Source organism: Anolis carolinensis, chromosome 6 (assembly GCF_035594765.1).
Source record: "Anolis carolinensis isolate JA03-04 chromosome 6, rAnoCar3.1.pri, whole genome shotgun sequence".
Lineage (NCBI taxonomy): Eukaryota > Metazoa > Chordata > Lepidosauria > Squamata > Dactyloidae > Anolis > Anolis carolinensis.
Window position 1 is genome coordinate 38611409 of NC_085846.1, and position 19792 is coordinate 38631200.

General features: G+C 42.8%; 1 protein-coding gene across 5 annotated transcripts in view; it reads left to right on the forward strand.

The window, feature by feature from the left end:
• The first annotated feature begins 6481 nt into the window (after positions 1 to 6481).
• The window catches only part of adam11 (ADAM metallopeptidase domain 11), a 105401-nt gene continuing 92090 nt past the window's right edge, over positions 6482 to 19792 (forward strand). For 2 of the 5 annotated variants that reach the window (XM_016994520.2, XM_016994519.2), the window contains exons 1-2: positions 6483 to 6935; positions 8986 to 9203. In XM_016994520.2, coding sequence (XP_016850009.2) covers positions 6872 to 6935; positions 8986 to 9203 — 282 coding nt within the window. In that variant the 5' untranslated portion in view covers positions 6483 to 6871. Of the gene's footprint in view, positions 6936 to 8985; positions 9204 to 19792 lie in introns of all 5 variants that reach the window. The other 3 variants (XM_008113210.3, XM_008113211.3, XM_062957978.1) reach the window with 2 other exon arrangements.

Consider the following 19792-nt stretch of genomic DNA (forward strand, 5'->3'; position numbering starts at 1 on the left):
CCAAACATCTTTTTGTAGCCTGCCTAGGAAATTCAAAACACCTATTCTGTGAGCCTTAGGTGCCTGTATATTGTTCTGTTTGCTCCATAGTGGAAAGGGCGGTTTCCAACCTTTTGCAATTCACCAGGCCTGCTCCACAGCCCTGCTGGGAGAGTGAGAACCTAGTGAGTTTATTTTGTCCTGCAGTCGTAAAGGTAAAACTAGTGATTAATGGAGAGACGGAAACACATCAGACTGGTGAAAGAAAAAGGGCAAAAAGCAACTGAACTGATTCCAGTGAAGGTTGAAAGAAGGTTAATAAAAATGTTGAGGGTGCAGAAAGAGTGGAGGGAAGGTCAATTGATGAAATGCAGGGGCTGTGAAACTTGTGGCTGGATAAGAAGGGTGTTCAGAGATGGTAGTGAGTCTTTTATGGCTTTTGTCTGATGCCAGAGAGTGGCTAGTACCTGGAAGAGGGCTACAAAAGAAAGCCAAGTACTGCAGGTTGTATTTCAAAGGAAGGCAATGGCAAACCATCCCGGAATATTCCTAGTTGAAGAAAATCCTATAAAATTTAAGAGATTGCCACATGGTGTCAGGTGAGTTGAAGGGAGAAACGTGTGTGCATAAATATATATATGCACAAATATGCACACATATATACACATAAACACACACTCACTGGTGGAGTCTGTGAGTTGTATTTTAAACAGTTTTCCAAAACGAATAAGAAAAATTTAGTACAGTCAGCCTTCCATATTTACTGGGGTCAGGGGCAGATGACCCCAGCGAAAGCGAAACAACAAATGAAAAAAATTGTTTTCTTGTATGCTGGAATTATATGAATCTCAATAAATATATATTTTATTTTATTTTTGAAAAACATAACATGAGAGAACAGTTCTCTAAAAATTTCTAGGTCCTCCAGCAAAACACTGGTCATCTTCCGTTGCAGGCTAAGCTGAAAAGTGCGCTGGAGAACCTAGAATAGGCTATGCATTGGCTAGAGAAAAGGATCAATAGGGAGCCCATGTACAAAGACAGAAACCTCAATGAGCAATGTTCTAAAGCCATTGAGATTTAAAAGACTTCTGACAGCATTTTACTAGTCCACCTGATCACCCTGCTGAAACCAGAATTGCATTTTGAAGTGTGTGGTTTTTTTTACTTTGTTTTTTGTTTTTTGTATGGGGCGCTGTTACCTTCCTGCTGGAGCGATACCTATTGAGCTATTCACATTTGCATGTTTTCAAACTGCTAGGTTGGCAGAAGCTGGGGCTAACAGCAGGAGCTCACCCCACTCCCCAGATTTGAACTGCCGACCTTTCAGTTAGCAAATTCAGCAGCTCAGTGGTTTAACCTGCTGTGCCATCTGGGGCTCCATAGATATATATATCCTCAGGAGGATGCTTGCCATAGATGTGGGCAAAACATCAGGAAGGAATGCTTCTAGAACATTGCCATACAGCCCGGAAAACTCACAACAGCCCTGTGATTCCAGTCATGAAAGCCTTTAACAACACAGCAACAAAAAAGGTTTTTCAGTTTCAGTATAGGCAAGAGGAGACAGTGTGGCCACTATTAAATAAGAATGGCAAAATGCTAATGAAGATGACTGTTCTGGGACCATCACACTGTAACATTTTTATTAATGACTCTTAGATGAAAGGGTGGAAGGAATCCTTATCAAGTTTGCAGATGACTCAACTCTGGGAGTGGTGGCTCAAACATTGGAAGATAGGAATAGCATTTAAAAGGCTCTAGATAAGCCAGAAAGGCAGAAATTAATGACATTTAATAGAGGCAACTGCAAAAGTCTACATGTTGACCACAAAAACTAAATGCAGAGGTATAGGATGGCTGAGGAGTACTGCATGTGAAAAGAACCTTGAGATTATTGAACAAGAACTAAAGGGGGAATGCTGCACTTTGTGAAGAGAAGATTGTGGTAGTTAAAGAGTTCAAATACCTCAAGAACTGGCACACAGAAAAGGGTAGAAGTAGAACCAGGTCTAGTGGTTTCACGTTACAGGAGAGTAGACTGATTGAATATTGGAAGGAACTTCTTGACAATGAAATCGGATCGGGAATGGAATCAATTACTTATAAAGTTATTACGGCCTCCTCTGGACGCTTTCTAAAAGAGTCTGGATAGCTATCTGCTGGCGATGCTTTAGCTGGAGATCCTCCATTAAGCAAAGAATTGGACTAGATGGCTCATAAGACCTATTCCAGCTCTATACACATAATAAAAGTTAAAGTGTGTATGTGGCACGGGTATCTGTTCACACTGGCAGTCTCCAGCCTCCACAAACAGGCTATAGTTCCCAGTGCTGAGGAGCCACCAAATCACTCTCTCACAGGACATTGCAGATTACAGCGGGCACATCCCAGTGTTCCTTTCTCCACTTGCATGACTCCACCCACTGCCTCCCCGAACCGTTTCCTACCATTTTCTATGGCACACAGCAAACAGAGGAATTGATCAGCAACTGAACACACTAGAGAGAGTGGTTTGGGGAGAATTCACCATGATTTCTAGGAGTAGTAGGGACTGGGATGTATAGTTCACTTTCAGTCTAAGAGCCCTCTGAACCCCACCAACAATGGATCTGGAACTAACTTGGCACACAGGCCCAAGGTGGCCAACTATAAATACTGGCAGGCTTTGCGGGTGATTGACCTTGGAATCAGAGACTTATATTTTACCCATATTTAGAGAACACTGAACCCAACAGATGATGGAGCTGGACACACAAACCTAACATGGCCAACTGTGAATACTGGCAGATACTGACCCAAGATTTTTGGGAATTGTTCTAATTTTCACCCACATTCTTATGCATTTTCTAATGGGAACATTCATAAAAAAACAAAAGCAAAGACTGAGTTTTTTCAAAGAAATAGCTTAACATGTGACCAAACTGATATTACCTAACATCCAAAAACAAACAATGCCTTTTCAAATAATCCAGGCATCGCCGGGGTACCCAAGCTAATAATTATAATAAAGGCGAGTTCTTGCACTTGAATTTTCTGGCTTTTGCATATTTCAATTCCCTGCTAAACTTGCTTGAAACTAGGTGAACATTGGATTTAATCCCAAAATGACACTAGAAGACATCTAAGGATTTTAGTTCATTCCTTAATCTCTATGCCTACACTGAAAGACAGAATCATCCAGCTGTTAATATACACAGACAATAAAATCTCATAAATCCAATTCCTGACTATGATATATTGCAAGTTGATATCTTCCAGAAAAAAGTACACTTCAGGGCAAAAAGCTCCCAATTACTCAAGCAAGCAAGGAAGCAAAGCTTTAGGCTGCAAGAGTTTACGTACATACTCCCAGTATCTGTCTAGCTAGCCAATTTGACTTGGCACAGACAAACATAAATAGCATCAACACAAGATCACTCCTAACATAATTGGCCGGGAATACCTTGCAACAACGGCAACCAATTTCTCCTATATGGGCTAGCCTTGCTCCTTAATCCTATAAATGGAGTTTAATCCCATAAACAGGTGCATTAAAGCACAAGGTATGAGTTATCCAGTACAATAATGGACTTTTTGGGTTCTTAGAGATATTTTTTACTCTTCTGCACTTTTCAGGGAAAAACACAATGCCTAGTAACACTGACACCCTGCCCTATGTTATCCAAGTGAATTAGATAATGTTCCATTATCTGGGTGGAGACCACTAGGAGGTGATAGAGAGAGAAGGAAAGTCCATTTTATGGGACGGTGGTTATCCCCCCTCCCCACTTCCCATTTCATAAAGGAAGGTTGTTTCCACAATGGCGACATGAGTGGGGGGAATAACAGGAAAACAGGGGAAAATGGTTTTCCTCCTTCAACCCACCCTCCACCCCCATAAAATGGACTATCCTTCTCTCTCTAGCACTACCTTGTGGCCTTTGCCCAGATAATGGAGCGGTACTATTAATTATTCTAAGTATATTGATAAATACATTTTTAAAAAGCTTATTTTATGTGTATGTTAATGTGTCTTCAAGTAAGATGGGTAAGTGCCAATGAATACCAGGTGCTGGAGGCTATATTTCAGAAGAAGGAACCGACAAAACCACCTCTGAGTATTCCTTGACTACCAAAAGTGTGCTTGTTAGAGCAGACAAAAATCAACATCAGACCTCGTGGCTGCTTCAATGGACAAAACACATTAGAAGTTGTGGAATTCCAATTCTATGTCCTTCTGGGAAAGAGGTCTAGAAATTAATAATAATGATAATAATAATAATAATAATTACTTTCATCCAAATCTCCCAGAAGAATTAAATCAAAAAATTGTTGCACAACGAATACTGGATATAGGTAAAGATAAAGGTTTTCCTCTGACATTAAGTCTAGTCATATTCAACTCTGGGGGTTGGTGCTCATCTCCATCTCTAAACTGAAGCGCCAGCGTTGTCCATAGACATCTCCAAGGTCATGTGATCGGCATGACTGCATGGAGCACCGTTACCTTCCTGCCAGAGCAGTACCTATTAATCTCACATTTGCATGTTTTCGAACTGCTAGGTTGGCAGAAGCCGGGGCTAACAGTAGGAGCTCATTCCACTCCTTGAATATGAACCACCAACCTTTAGGTTAGCAAGTTCAGCAGCTCAGTGGTTTAACCCACTGCACAACCAGGGGCACTGGATATAAAAGCTCAGAAATACATTGCTACCCTCGGTAAAGCCAGCTCATTAAAATTGCTAAGTCGTTGTAAACATACTTTTCCAATAGCCCAAAATCTGAAGACAGAAATTCCTAAACACCCCAGGAGGGCATTTTCCAGAACTGGAATTGAACAGCTGGATACAATGGTCAAACATGGAAGGTTTAACCAAGTCCCATATAATGAACGATTTTGTATCTGTGAAACATCAGGGGCAGAAGATAGCACACATGTACTGTTTAGTTGTAACTTGTATAAGAAAGAAACCAATACCTCGGACCATAAATTATACAAAAGACACACTAATATCCTTATATTAAAACGACATTTTAATTGGCTGGCCAGAAGGCTAAAATAACATACAAAACAGCCCTTTTTCTATATAAAGCAGTGGTTCTCAACCTGTAGATTCCCAGGTGTTTTGGCCAACAACTCCCAGAAATCCCAGCCAGTTTACCAGCTGTTAGAATTTCTGGTAATTGAAGGCCAAAACACCTGGGAACCCACAGGTTGAGAACCACTGATATAAAGCAACTCATTTGAGGACTGCATATTTGGAGTTGATTGGGGTAAACTGTAGGAGTGATGCAGATATTTGATCTGGATCTTGTTATTTATGTATTTATTTATTGTGTCAGAAGCGAACCGAGGGTACAAGTTGTAATGTACCTGAAAACACAAAGTTTTTTTTTAAAACAACAACAACAACAACCTTGCATTAAACCAAATGTCCTTGGAGTACCTTTGGTGTTGCTGTAAGGTCTTCCACTGTGCATGTGGCAGGGCTCAGGCTGCATTGTAGTAAGTGGTCTGTGATTTGCTCTTCTCCGCACTCGCATGGCATAGACTCCACTTTGTAGCCCCATTTCTTAAGGTTGGCTCTGCATCTCGTGGTGCCAGAGTGTAGTCTGCTCAGCGCCTTCCAAGTCACCCAGTCTTCTGTGTGCCCAGGAAGGATTCTCTCATCTGGTGTCAGCCACTGATTGAGATTCCGGGTTTTAGCCTGCCACCTTTGGACTCTCGCTTGCTTAAGTGTTCCTGCAAGTATCTTTGTAGATCTTAGAAAACTATTTCCTGATTTAAGGCTTTGGCATGCTGGCTGATACCCAAACAGGGGATGGGCTGGAGATATCAATGCCTTGATCCTTTCATTGCTGGCTGCTACTTCCTGGCGGATGCCAGGTGGTGCAATGCCGGCTAAACAGTATAATTTCTCCAGTGGTGTGGGGCGTAGGCAGCCTGTGATGATGCGGCATGTCTCATCAAGAGCTTGTTAACAGCTTATTTTAGCTTTTGTTGTACTATGGGTTGTGTGCTGTATGTGTAAGTATTTGTCAAGCGTTTTGATATGGCTGATGGGTTAATCAATAAAATGTCAATTTGACTTTGAAATTCATGGCCAGATGCTTCTTTTGAAATATAGCCTCCAGCACTTGATATTCATTGGTGCTTCCCATCCAAGTGTTAACCAGGGCTAATCCTGCTTAGCTTCCAAAATCAGAGGGGGTCTGGTGCCTTTCCTGTTCTTTGTAACTGTGTTCGATAATATAATACATCTAGCTTGGTCCCTGTGGAGCAAAGGGTATAGTTTGACCATATGCATATGTGGAGAGGAGAGTGATGTAGAGACACACACGAGTTTCATCCTTTGCTGGTTCTTGCTGCATACTCTGATGCCTGCCTATATATATATTTTAAAAAACCTCTGTGTGAGTGTGCCTCTGTGCGTGGAAAGTGGGTAGAGAGAGCTCTTCCATGCTAAAAAGGCAGGAGGAGGGATCTTGGAAGCTCACGTGTCCTGTTTCTCCTTTGCCTCCCCCCTCCCCAACTCTCCACATCTCTCTCCCTCACATCATGTTAGCCTCTCCTATCCATCACTGCAGAACCAGGATGGAGAAATCCCACTCGCCCTCCTCTTGCCTCTACCTAACTCTTCCTTGATTTTGATTCCATTCTGCAAAACCCCTTCCCTTCATCTGTGTCTCCTTTACCCCTCCTCCCCTTCTCTTTCTCTCTAAGCAACAATTCAAAGAGGAAAAAAAAGGAGGGAGAGAAGAAGGCAAGGAAGAAAGAGGAAAGGACCAGTGAGAATCCCAGACTTTCAATGCAAAGCAAAAGGAAACGAAGAAAGGGCACCACTGCGAGCTGTCTTCCTTGCACGCTGTACCAACTGGTGCCAGCCCGGGTTCCTATTATGAAGACATTATGAGCTGCCCGCTCCAGACTTGGGTGTTGACTGCTTGCCTCTCTCTGCTGCTTTGTCATTCAGGTGAGCGGAGTCTGCTTTTGCTTTTGGACCCTCCAACTTTATTCCCCATTTAACCTCTTTTATTGTGCATGGTTTTGAGATGAAGGGGAGGAACAAAAGCACAGGGTTACAATTCCTGCATCCTTTCAACAGCTGGCCGGGAGCATCTTGCTCCACCGCTGCTTCCTCTCCAAATAAATGTGACTTACTCCACATTGCCTTTTTTGAATGGGGCATGTGAGGAGGGAGGCTGATGGAAATGTACTACTTCTAGGACTCTCCCTCTATTTTTTCTGGACATTCATCCACTCCCTGTGCCCACGTTTCTATACCCACCCCACCAAAGCAAGGACTGCAGCCTTTTCTGCTGCATAGACACATTTTTCTGCAGCTCCTTCCAGCCTAAGGTGGAGCAACAGCTGTGGTGGATAGCCTGAAAAATATCATGAGCCTGGGATGATTTCGGGGAGGAGGGTGAAAGTGGTCCCCCGGTTTATGGAGCTGAAGCTTACTATTTTTAAAGGGAATGTAGGGTTCAGGGTGGTTTAGGGTCATCAACAAATGGTGATGTTCCGGTTCCAGGAACCGTTGAGCCAAGGGTCTGTATGCTAAAGTTCAGCCCAGAAATGACAAAACAAAAGCAGATGATGGGGACCCGAGCACAGGGCCCAGATGATCACAGACTGCCTATAGCAGTGGTTCTCAGCCTGGTCTACAACTCCCAGAAATCCCATCCAGTTTACCAACTGTTAGGATTTCTGGGAGTTGAAGGCCAAAAACATCTGGAGACCCTAGGTTGAGAACCACTGGCCTATAGCTCGGGCTGTGGCGTAGGCTGGAGAGCAAGCCAGCTGTAACCAGCTGCAATGAATCACTCTGACCAGGAGGTCATGAGTTCGAGGCCCGCTCGGAGCCTATGTTTGTCTTGTCTTTGTTCTATGTTAAAAGGCATTGAATGTTTGCCTATATGTGTAATGTGATCCGCCCTGAGTCCCCTTCGGGGTGAGAAGGGCGGAATATAAATGCTGTAAATAAATAAATAAATAAATAAATAAATAGCAACCTCACATCCAGGATGGCAGGACGTGGTTTGCAGTTTGGGATTCTAGGAAGGCTCGAGTCATCATATATTTCTAGAACTTAACCATTTCTAGAATTTGGGAAGGCTCAAATATGGGTCAAAGCTAAGTGGAAACTTCATAAATAGTCCATCTCCTTGGCTTTGTGGAAGGGCACTTAGACATATAGACGTTTTCCACCTAAGACAGGGAAATTCAGGGAAAGATGTGGCCCTCCAGATGATATTGGACTGCAACTCCCATCAGCCTTATCCATAATAGCCAGTAAGGATGATATGAGTTGCAGCTATGTAATAGTAGGACAACACCTACAGGGCTGCATCTTAAGTCTTTTTAGAGCCGGTCCCAGCATCCATCACTCTTGTTGGCTTTACTGGTTAGGTTTTCTGGGAGATGCAGTCCAACTACATCTGGAGAGCTGCACTTTATCCGCCTTGGTATAGATCTTTGTGCCTGTGTCAGTTCTCTTTGGCTTGACCTGAGTAAGAGCTTGCCAAAATTTCCCCTCAAGGCTGTACAGAGGCACAGAACTGAAAGACTTGACGTCTCCCCAAAAGAGTACTCTTGAGCATGTCAGAATAGATTTCCTTCAGCAATGAGTACCACAACTGGCTTTTGTTTCCCTAACATCTCTGGTCTTCTTCCAAGGACTTCCCGATCAGAATGGGAGCCAGGGCAATGCTTAGTGTGTTGGCCCGGGATCTGGGAAACCCAACTTCAAGCTCCCCTGAGCCACGAAGCTCACTGCATAACCTTGAGCCAGTAATTTTCTCTCTCTTGACCTGGCCTTCCCTCAAGGTGCTGTTCTAGGGAAAAGACAAGATAGGAAAGTAGTTAGCTAATAAAAGTGGAAAATGGTAACTTCCATGCTGGCTAATGAAAGCCCTTAGCTGCTCATGAGAGAAAAGGCTCTGCTCACTAACTCTTCCTGGCTTTATTACATTGTGGTTCCTAATCTCCCTCTCCCCCACACCCCTTCTTTCTTGGAGCAGGTTTTGTTAAGGCGGACGCACAACCTGGCGATTTGCGGAGGCATATCCCAAATGTCAGCTGGCGCAAGCGATGGGGGGCTTCGGAAGTCACCTACCCCACTCGGCTGGTGGGGCAAAGCTCTGGGGGAGAAATCCAGAGGCCTCAGTTGGACACCCGAGTGAGAAGAGAGACCAGCAGCCATGGAGAAGGAAGAGGAGATGGAAAAGGTGACAACCCTGTAAGTCAACCCTAAAAACCTTTTGCCATTCCACCTGCTCCCTTTTTTTTCAGGCACTTTTTTTTTTTGTCACGTTGTGTTTTCCAGGGCATTGTGCTCAGGCTCTTCATGTTCGAGCGGGGGTGGCCGGGTGGGAAGAGCAGGCTCCAAGCTGTTCTGTGAAACCAGATGGCATGCAGGCACAATGGTTGGGTGACAAGGACAACTTCCAACTTTTTAATAGGATCCTCTTCTTTGGCAATACAAAGCGACCTGGAGACCTGTTACAACAGGGTTGGGTTTTTTTGCATTTGTCCTGGAAGCTGAAAAAAAACCATGCCCGACCACACTTCTACTGACACCGTCACCACCACTCTTGCTGCTCTGAAGTAGTTATTGCTGTTTTGTGTCACTTCTGACTCATGGCAACCTTATGTTGATCTATAAGGGGTTTTCTTGGCAAAGAGAATTTCTATTGCCTTCCTCTGAGGCTGAGCGAGTGTGGCTTTGGCTTTCCCAAGGTCACCCAAGGGATTTCCATGGCTGAGCCGGGATGCGAATGCTGGTTTCTCAGAATTCTAGTCTAGCATACAAACCACTACACCGCTCTGAAGGAGTGTCTGGATGCATTTGTTCCTCTCGCTTTGGGGGTGGTAGTCAGGACTGAATGTGCCACTTGTACTTGGCAAACAGAATATGCTCACTCCAACCAATCAGTTGCGGATAGGATACACTCCTGAAGTTGCAAGAAATGTGAATTCTGCAAGTGATATCTGCATGGAATTGACTAGTAACATACTTAGTAGTTGTTGTCAAGGGTGATGGGGCAATATAGCTAATCTGTTGCCTCCAAAGTAAGAGATGGGAACAACTGAGCCTCCTTCTATACTGTCATATAATCCAGATTCTCAAAGCAGATAATCCATATTGTCTGCTTTGAACTGGATTGTATGAGTCTACATTGCCATCAGAATTTTACTTACAAGGTAATTGTGCTGTAACAGTGCTATTCAATACGTAAGTTGTGTAGTGTAAGCATAACATTACCCTGCTATTGGATATTTACACTATGCTGAGATTATATACTATTTTTTCTCCAGAGTTATTGGTGGCTTCAGCATGTCACTTCATTCAGTTCTCTTAAATGAAAGGTTCTGGTCTCCTGACCACTTCTAGGTCTTGGGAAAATTGATGTTAGGCTTTTTCTCAATGTCAGCCATATAATCCAGTTCAAGGCAGATAATCCAAATTTTATATGGCAGTGTAGAAGGGGCCTGTGTAACAACTCAGCCTGGGTTAGGTATCAAATCTGGGACGGAAGGGAAGCAGTTCTTTTAGCATCTAGCCACTGAGAGCCAAGGAATACAGAGATCATGCAGAGAGAAAGCGGCTAGTATTAATTGAAACTCGTTAATGGCGCAGATCTGCCAACAGCTATAGTTTCAACAGGGGAACGTTGGCATTTGCGGCTGATATTCCTCTTTCCATTGCAGTAATCTGGCTTCCTTAATATTGTTTTTACCAAATTTAACTTTTGCCAAAGTACCTTAAAACAACATAACAAGAAGAGCTTTGCAAATTGTGTGAAATCAAAATGTTTTCTGCATGTCATACATTGCGAGAGATAAATGGGAGGAAGAGTGAAACTGTTTGAGTGGCCCTCACACACATAGACAATGGTGCCCTCCAAATATATTGAGTCATAGCTCCCATCATACCTAGTCAACATAGCTTCAATTGGACTGGATGGGAGTTGCAATCCCATTCGTTCCTGTTTGAAAGCACAGTATTTTGTACATCACGGGTTGGAAAAGGCTGTCCGCTCATATCAGAAGCTACTTGTGAGACTTTTCTTGCTGCTGCTGGAATAATTTTACTTTTATCAATGAACTAAGATTGAATTATCTAAAACTGAGTAGATAGGGAATATGATTCAGTGGTTTTGCCAGCAGACCATCTAAGGCCACCATTCAACAGGGAGCAAACCTACTAGAGGTAAACAAGACCTAGATCGGAATGTATAAGTGAGGTGGAATAATAAAAATTTCAATCTTACATCATTTCGCCTTCTGATTTAGCATAGCATACTTTGAAACATAATCATCTGCTGAATTAGGTCAACACGCTTGCTAGTTTTGGATTGACTGGGATGAGCTGAATGGAGGAGTTTTGATATGATTGCAACTTCCCAATGGTAAATTGCAATCACTCCATTGAATATCAGTACTGTTTGGAGAGTAGGACTGAGTGAAGACCATGGGAATGGAGAGACCCCAGAGTCAGTTCTACATGAAGCTACAGAGCTTTTAAGAAGAATAAATGTAATACTACCCAGAAATGAGCAATAGGAGGATGGCGTTCTGTATTTCCAGGCAAGAATAATGTCGGTGACACATGTAAGCATAGTTTGCCCTATGCAGGCTGACTGGCTTTTTTGGGGGCAATATGGGACGAACATGTGGCGGAAGAATCAGAATTTTACTTACAAGGCAATTGTGCTGTAACAGTGTTATTCAATGCATGAGATGTGTGGTGTTAGTAAGCATAACATAACCCTGTTGATGGATATTTATTTACACTATGCAGAGATTATATACTATCTTTACTCCAGAGTTATGGGTGGCTTCAGCATGTCACATCATTCAGTTCTCTTAAACGAAAAGTTCCAGTCTCCAAACCACTTGGGAAAATTGGTTTTAGACTTCTTCTCAATGTCAGCTTTTGGTGGCAAAAATTTACATGGAAAGTTGAGGATATTTGAATGTCCTACTATGAATTAGTCCAGCATTTCTCAACCTGGGGGGTCAAGACCCCTCGGGGGGCGGCGGCACGGGGGGGGGGGTGTCAATGGGGTTGCCAAAGACCATCAGAAAACACATATTTCTGATGGTCTTAGGAACCCCTTTGGCAGAGAAGGCTGAAGATCTCTCCGCCTGTTTGGCCCAATTCTATCAATGGTAGGGTTCAAGGCACTTTTTGATTGTAGGTAAACTGTAAATCCCAGCAACAACTACTCCCAAATGTCAAGGTCTATTTTCTCCAAACTCCAACAATGTTCACATTTCGTCATTTTGAGTATTTGTGCCAAGTTTGGTCCAAATCCATCATTGTTTGAGTCCACAGTGCTGCCTGGATGTAGGTGAACTACAACTCCTAAACTCAAGGTCAATGCCCACTAAACCCTTCCAGTATTTTCTGTTTGTCATGGGAGTTCTGTATGCCAAGTTTGGTTCAATTCCATCATTGGTGGAGTTCAGAATGTTCTTTGACTGTAGGTGAACTATAAATTACTGCAACTACAACTCCCAGATGACAAAATCAGTCCCCACCCCCAATCCCACCAGTATTCAAATTTGGGCGTATTGGGTATTTGTGACAAATTTGGTCCTGAATATCAGATATTTACATTACGATTCATAACAGTAGCAAAATTACAATTATGAAGTAGCAACAAAAAATAATTTTATGGTTGGGGGGTCACCACAACATGAGGAACTGTATTAAGAGTTTGTGGCATTAGGAAGGTTGAGAACCACTGAATTAGCTTATCTCATCTTATTGAAGACTTCTAAAGGCCCTTCCATACAGGCCCTATACCCCAGTATCTGAACCCAGGTTTTCTGTTTATCCCAGATTATCTGGCAGTGTGGACTCATATAATCCATTTTAAAGCAGAAAACCTGGGATTGGATCCTGAGATATAGGTCTGTCTGGAAGGGTCCTGAGTGTCTCATAGCAATTAATTCCATGAGTTTATTGTTGGGAAGCATAGAGATCCTTAAGTATTTGTTTCCCAGCACATCTTGCTTCTCCAACCATGATTTAATGGCTATCCATTGTAGTTACAGAACTCAAATAGAAGAATGTTGGACCAATCATATATCTGAGGTCTCTCAGATGTGTCAAACTACACTTTCATGAACATATGCTATCACTCGCGGCCGAGTATGATTGCCTTCCAAGTATTGGGTATTGGTAGTGGGTCCGTAAGCAACTGTAGAGGTGTATTCTTGATCTGCATGTTTTTTCACAGTGAGGACATTGGTTTCTAGATGAAAGGGTTGGTTTGATGTGCCTTCCTCTTGCAAGTTTGAGATTATGTAAATTATGGGCCCAAACTTCTGGAGAGAGTCTGGTTGGAGAAAGCCAGGTTTCCCAAAGAATTCTATATTGTAATGTCAGTGTCATTATCCTCCTGGATATGTAGCTTATAGTCATTTCCTTCAGCTTTCCACCACCCATAATCTTACCTGTCTTTTTTTGGTTTATTTCCTTGGAGTCTCCTTCCAAACTTCTGCATGGTGTGTGAGTCTCTCAGGCTAGATCAGTGGTTCTCAACCTGTGCATCCCCAGATGTTTTGGCCTTCAACTCACTCCTACATGGTCTCGAACTCATGACCTCTTGGTCATAGTGATTTATTGCAGCTGGCTACTAACCTGCCTGCGCCATTGCCCTACTCAAATCTTGATGATGCGGCATACCATTTGATCTGATTCATAAAAGCCACCTGCTGTTTTGAAGCCAGGAGATGTTGTATACCCCATACTCTCATGATACATATTCACCAGGGGGTTTTATTGGGGTGGGTCGAATTATGCAAGCAGAGTTTTCCTCTGCACCAAAAACTCTCTGGAAGTACATTGCAGAAATGCAAGCTCTTTCTTCTAAAGAATGGAGATTCGTGGAGTTATTTTTAGTGTCGCTTTTTTGGATGTTTCATTATTCGAAAAAGAAGTGACAGTTACATGTAGGGAGACATTCTCAATCAGATCCTTTGCTTCCAAATATTGTGCTCCTATGGATCCATTCTGGATTTCAAAAGCTATATGTCATATATATTTGCAATCCATGTTATAAATATTTACCAAGCATTGTTTCAGCTCTGGAGTCCCCTGGTCTTTTTTATGCCACCTTTAATGGAAGCTGTTTAAATATTATTTTGTGTTGCTGTTGTAAAGCAACCTTCTTTAGCCTCCTTCATCCAGATGTGCTGGATTACAACTCCCATTGCTTTCCAAAGGGCATGGCTGTACAGGATGGAATGATGGGAGTTGTAGTCCAACATATTGAGGGGCTGCTGCATTGGAATAGGTTGCTACATGCAACTACCTAGTTTGTCTCTCCTTGTCTCAAACACATGATGATTTCTGGATTGTTTTTGCTCTCTGTAATGTTTGGCACGGCCTTCTTGGAGCGGTGAGATGATCCAGGTGACTCCAGAACAAAGGCTGGAGATTCATCACCAGGCAAAATGCCTCTGAAGGATTTCTTCCTTGGCTGATTTAGATTTCTCCTTGTAACAAATGGGATCCACCCAGAGCAGCTGTAGAAGAAGTTGGCAGCTGGAAACCTGAGGCCTCTACAGAGCTCTCTGAATAGGGAAATGGAATACAAAGAATGGACAAGCTGTAGAATTTTCTGGCAGGACTTGGGATCTTGGCTGAGTTCCTTGTGTAAAGCAGCCTTCCTGCAAAATACGGGATACTGCTTCTAAATGGTACGTCCCCTTGTACAATGTGGATACCTAACAAAAACAAGTATAAGCAAGGTTAGCCCCAGTTAGCATCTGGATGGGAGACTGTCAATGAATACCAGGTGCTGTAGGCTATACATCAAAAGAAGTAATAGTCAAAAACACTTCTGAGTATCGCTCGCCCAAGAAAACTATGAAATTTATGGTATCATCATAAATTGAAGGGCAACTTGAAGGCATATACACAAGATACTGGTACTTAGGTAAAGCTTTTCCCCTGACATTAAGTCTAGTCGTGTACAACTCTGGGGGTTGGTGCTCATCTCAATTTCTAAGCTGAAGAGCCGGCGTTGTCTGTAGACACCTCCAAGAGCAGTACCTATTGCTCTACTCACATTTGCATGTTTTAAAAGTGCTAAGTTGGCAGAAGCTGGGGCTAACAGCTGGTGCTTACTCCGCTCCCTGGATTCCAACCTTTTGGTCAGCAAGTTCAGCAGCTCAGCGCTTTAATATTCTGCACCATCAGGGGCACTGGAATTTGTCCGGTACTTACACGCACAAAATCAAATACATAAGCAGATGGAGAATAGAGAGGGAAAAGAAAAATGATTTCAGGTTTGAATGATACAGGAAGAGAGAGGGTAACAAAAACAGCAACTAGGAAATCACCATAATACAAATTAATTGGTATCAACGGGCAAAGGTTGCTAATTCTAACTAGTATCATCCGGATGGTAGATGATACTAGTGGAAGAGCTACCTTGCATGGTGCATCAACAACAGTGGTTCTCAACCTTCCTAATGCTGCGACCCCTTAATACAGTTCCTCATGTTGTGGTGACTCCCAACCATCAAATTATATTTGTTGTTACTTCATAACTGTAATTTTGCTACTCTTATGAACTGTAATGTAAAGATCTGATATGCAGGATGTATTTTCATTCACTGCACCAAATTTGGCACACACATACCCGATACGCCCAAATTTGAATACTGGTGGGGTTGGGGAGGGGATTGATTTTGGCATTTGGGAGTTGTAGTTGCTGGGATGTATAGTTAGCCTACAATCAAAGAACATTCTGAACTCCACCAATGATGGAATTGAACCAAACTTGGCACACAGAACTCCCATGACAAACAGAAAATATTGGAAGGGTTGGTGGGCATTGACCTTGAGTTTTGGAATTGTAGTTCACCTACATTCAGAGAGCACTGTGGATTCCAAATAATGACGGATCTGGACCAAACTTGGCACTGATACTCAATATGCCCAAATTTGAATACTGGTGGAGTTTGGGGAAAATAAACCTTGACATTTGGGAGTAGTAGTTGCTGGTATTTATAGTTCACATACAGTCAAAGAGCCCCTTGAACCCCACCAACTGTAGAATGGGGCCAAACTTCCCATACAGAATCAACAGAAAATACTGGAGGGATTTGGGTTCCTAAGGCCATCAGAAATATGTGTTTTCTGATGGTCTTTGATGACCCCTCTGAAAACCCTTTGCGACCCCCAAGGGGTCCTGACACCCAGGTTGAGAAACACTGGTCTAGACTGTAGAATCAATGCAGTTTGATACCACTTTAACTGCCATGGAATCATGGGCATTGTAGTTTTACAAGGCCTTTAGCCTTCTCTGCCAAAGAGTGCTGGTGCTTCACCAGATTACAAATCCCAGGGCCCTATAATATGGAGCCATAGCAGTTCAAGTGGTGACAAACTGTATTAATTCTATAGTGTAGATGCATACCTAGTTTCCCTGTGTGCAGCCAAAAGCAATGGGTCTTGTTTGGCCCCTTCTACAGTGCCATATAATCCAGTTCAAAGCAGCTAATCTGGATTTTATTTGGCGGGGTTGAAGGGACCTGTGTCTTCCCTGCTTGTGATCGCTGTTTAAATTCAGACTGGTTAAATGTGTTGAGACATAGTAATTTTTATTGCTCTGTTTACTGTTTATATTTCCAAGAGCCAAATGCCCCAATGCATTTCTTAGGCCCCTTCTACACTGCCATATAATCCAGATTATCAAAGCAGATAATTCATAACTGGATTATATGAGTCTACACTGCGATATAATCCAGTTCAAATCAGATAATCCTGATTTTATATGGCAGTGTGGAAGGGGACTCAGTAACACTTGTCCATTACTGTAGCTTTTTACTCCTCAGCTGAATAAGACACTTCTCTCTGTCCTCTGTATGTCAATACATTTTGAATTCCCAATCCATTTACAAACCTTTCTATAGCTCATTTTGATTTTGATTTGAGACAGCTCTTTAGTGTGGAGTGCTGTGGGCTGCGGATGTCAACTTTCCGTGTTTTTGACCTCCATTTGAAAATTACCAGTTTCCTGCTTGATAAATCCAATGCTCTCTTTTATCATTTCCCCTTTTATTATTTATTTTCTACACTGTTAATTTAGTCCATATTATTAGAATGTTTGACATTAATAAGACAATATCCCTTGCTAGATTGCTTAAGTTGTTCTTGTAAACAAAACTCAAACATTCCTGCATGCCGAAGCTGTTTTCTCTTTTTCTCCTTTATTTCTCCTTATTTCATTTTCCATACCGTGTGTCAAGTGTTTGAAAATTAGGAGAAACAACCTCTCTCCTGAACTAGAGCTCTTGAGTTCTATTTTTGGAAAACTCTCCAAATTCCAACAGAGGGTTTGAAAGCAAAGGAGAGCAATATCCAAAAAAAGGGGAAAGCTGAAAGGATAAGGTGAAAATAGGGAAAAACGGATTTCACCCTCTCCCCCCAAGCATTTGCAAGTGGGCATGAACACTGCATTTGCAAAATCCCATTTTGAAAACAGACATAACATTGCTCATATTTTCATGCAACAGAGAAAGCTAATATGGAGGATAATATGGAAGCACCAACAAGCTGAATTTGTTTCCTCTGAATTGAATACAACCAGCAAGTAATGACATCAGCTAGCCAAGGCGGTAAAATGGTTTGAGTATTAGACTATGACTTTGGAGACCAGAGTTCAATTGTCTGATCAATCCTGGAAGCCTATTGGGCTCTTAGCTCCAGAATAGGCAAACTTTTTTGCCTTGGGGCCACATTGTGGGCCCGACTGATATGGCCTTTGAGAGGGTGAAGGTGGGGCTGGGCCTGGGTCATTCTCAGGTTGTCCTCCTGGCAAAAGAATGGGTCTGCTTATGCCAGGAAGGAAAATGAGACATGCGGTGACTACCCTGATCCTCCTTCCCGACCATCCTCCCCTGATCTTTGGGCTGTATTCTCGGCATTATGTCAGGAGGAGGATAAGATAGGTGACGATCAAGAGCGCTCCAGAGGTCGCTCAGCTACTGCATGCCTTTGTCGGGTCGTCCTCTCAGCATAAGGACTGGGCAGCTCGCACTGTCCTTATGCCAGGAGGAGGGCAAGACATGTGGTGGCTGAGAGCGCTCTCAGCTACTGTGTGCCTTCCTCCCTCGTCCTTTCTACATAAGGATTTGGCAGACCACTGTGTCCTTATGCTGAGAGGACAGGCAAAATGAGGAGGGTCTGAGTTAAGTCCCTAGGGGGCCACATCCGGCCCCCAGGCCTTGGTTTACCCATGCCTGCCTTAGGGCAATAATCCCTAAACTAAGGCCCATGGGCCAGATGCAGCCTTCCAAGGTCACTGATCTGTCTCCTGTCCTAAACCTGAAATGACTTGAAGGCACACAACAACAATCTCAATTAACATGTGCAGTGTACTTAGGAATTTGTTCATGTTTTTTTCAAACTATAGTCCAGCCCCACAACAGTCTAAGGGACGGTGACCTGGCCCTCTGCTTTAAAAGTTTGAGGACCTCTGCCTTAGGGTCTCCATGAACCAGAAACAATGTGAAGATACACAATGATGTAATGATTTCAGGGAGTAACACTCTTTTGAATGGAAAATTGGTTCATTTTATGTGACTCCAGGTATATGAGTATATAAAGTAGGTATAAAATCAAACATTGCAAGGCTAGCTAAACAGCCTGATGTTTCCTTTTATGATATACAGTTGAAGCATTTCCTCCAGAGTCTTCTGTAAACACTTCATGTTATTGCTAACAGATTTGTGCAAATGGATGGCATTTAGAAACCCTTTACTGTTGCCAGATTCTTTCAGAGCTAAGGGTACGTTATTTGGGGTCAGGACCCGTAGTTTAAGAAATGTAGCTCCATATGCCTTGGTATTGGCTGAGATCAAATAATTCAATCCGTTCTAATATGCAAAACCCCAAGCATTTAGCAAAAGAAGGCAAGGGCAGAGTAGTAAATCATACAGATGTTGTTGAACACATCACCCTTTACCTTGGTGATTTAGTTCTCCAAGGACACCCAAATGAAATAAATGCTTTCCTTTCCCTTCTCAACGGGACTCCCGCAACCCAACCTTAGACTGTATAGCATGTTATGCTTGTGCGTTTTTGGCACCAGCTGTACTTTCATCCTTTCCGGCTGGATTGCTAATAGAGCTTTGTAGCTGTCTTCACCTGATGAGTGTGTTCTTCAGTCAGGAATTTCAGGCTTTACATAAATGCACGGACCCTCTGTATCCGCAGTACTAGTCTAAATTCGACCTCATATAGATGCATTGGGCAGCCTCTTCTGTGAATGGGTGATTTGGGTTTATCGGGATGTTTAATGTCTTCATCGATATCTCCTTGTATACAAACAGTTCCTTCATGGCACATCGTTTTGAGAGTTTCTGGCTTAGGGCCAACCGAGATGAGATGTGACAGATCCATAATTGGATCTCCTAACCTTTGTATTGATTGTCGTCTTAATAGGAACTTAAAAGGTTTAAGGCCTCTGAATTACTGGATTAGATATCTGTGCGGGCGGTATTCCAGAAAAAAAGGGGGACACGATCCTCCCTGTGGCTGTTTTCCTGTGAATTTGAGACCGTGTTCATTTGAAGTGTTTAAAATAGAATCTTATCCGCCTTTTTGGGTGCAGAAATTGACAGGAGGCCTAGGAAGTCAAGAAGGAAAGGTCAGCAGGGCTTGGCTGAGAGGACTTCCTTCCTGCCCTCTCCACATAGCGCCCACTCAGAAGGTTTAACCTCTAAATGTTTCCATTCCACGCTTTCTCTCCCCATGTCTCTCAAAACCTCTTTAATGGATTCCACTAAACTCTCTCTGCC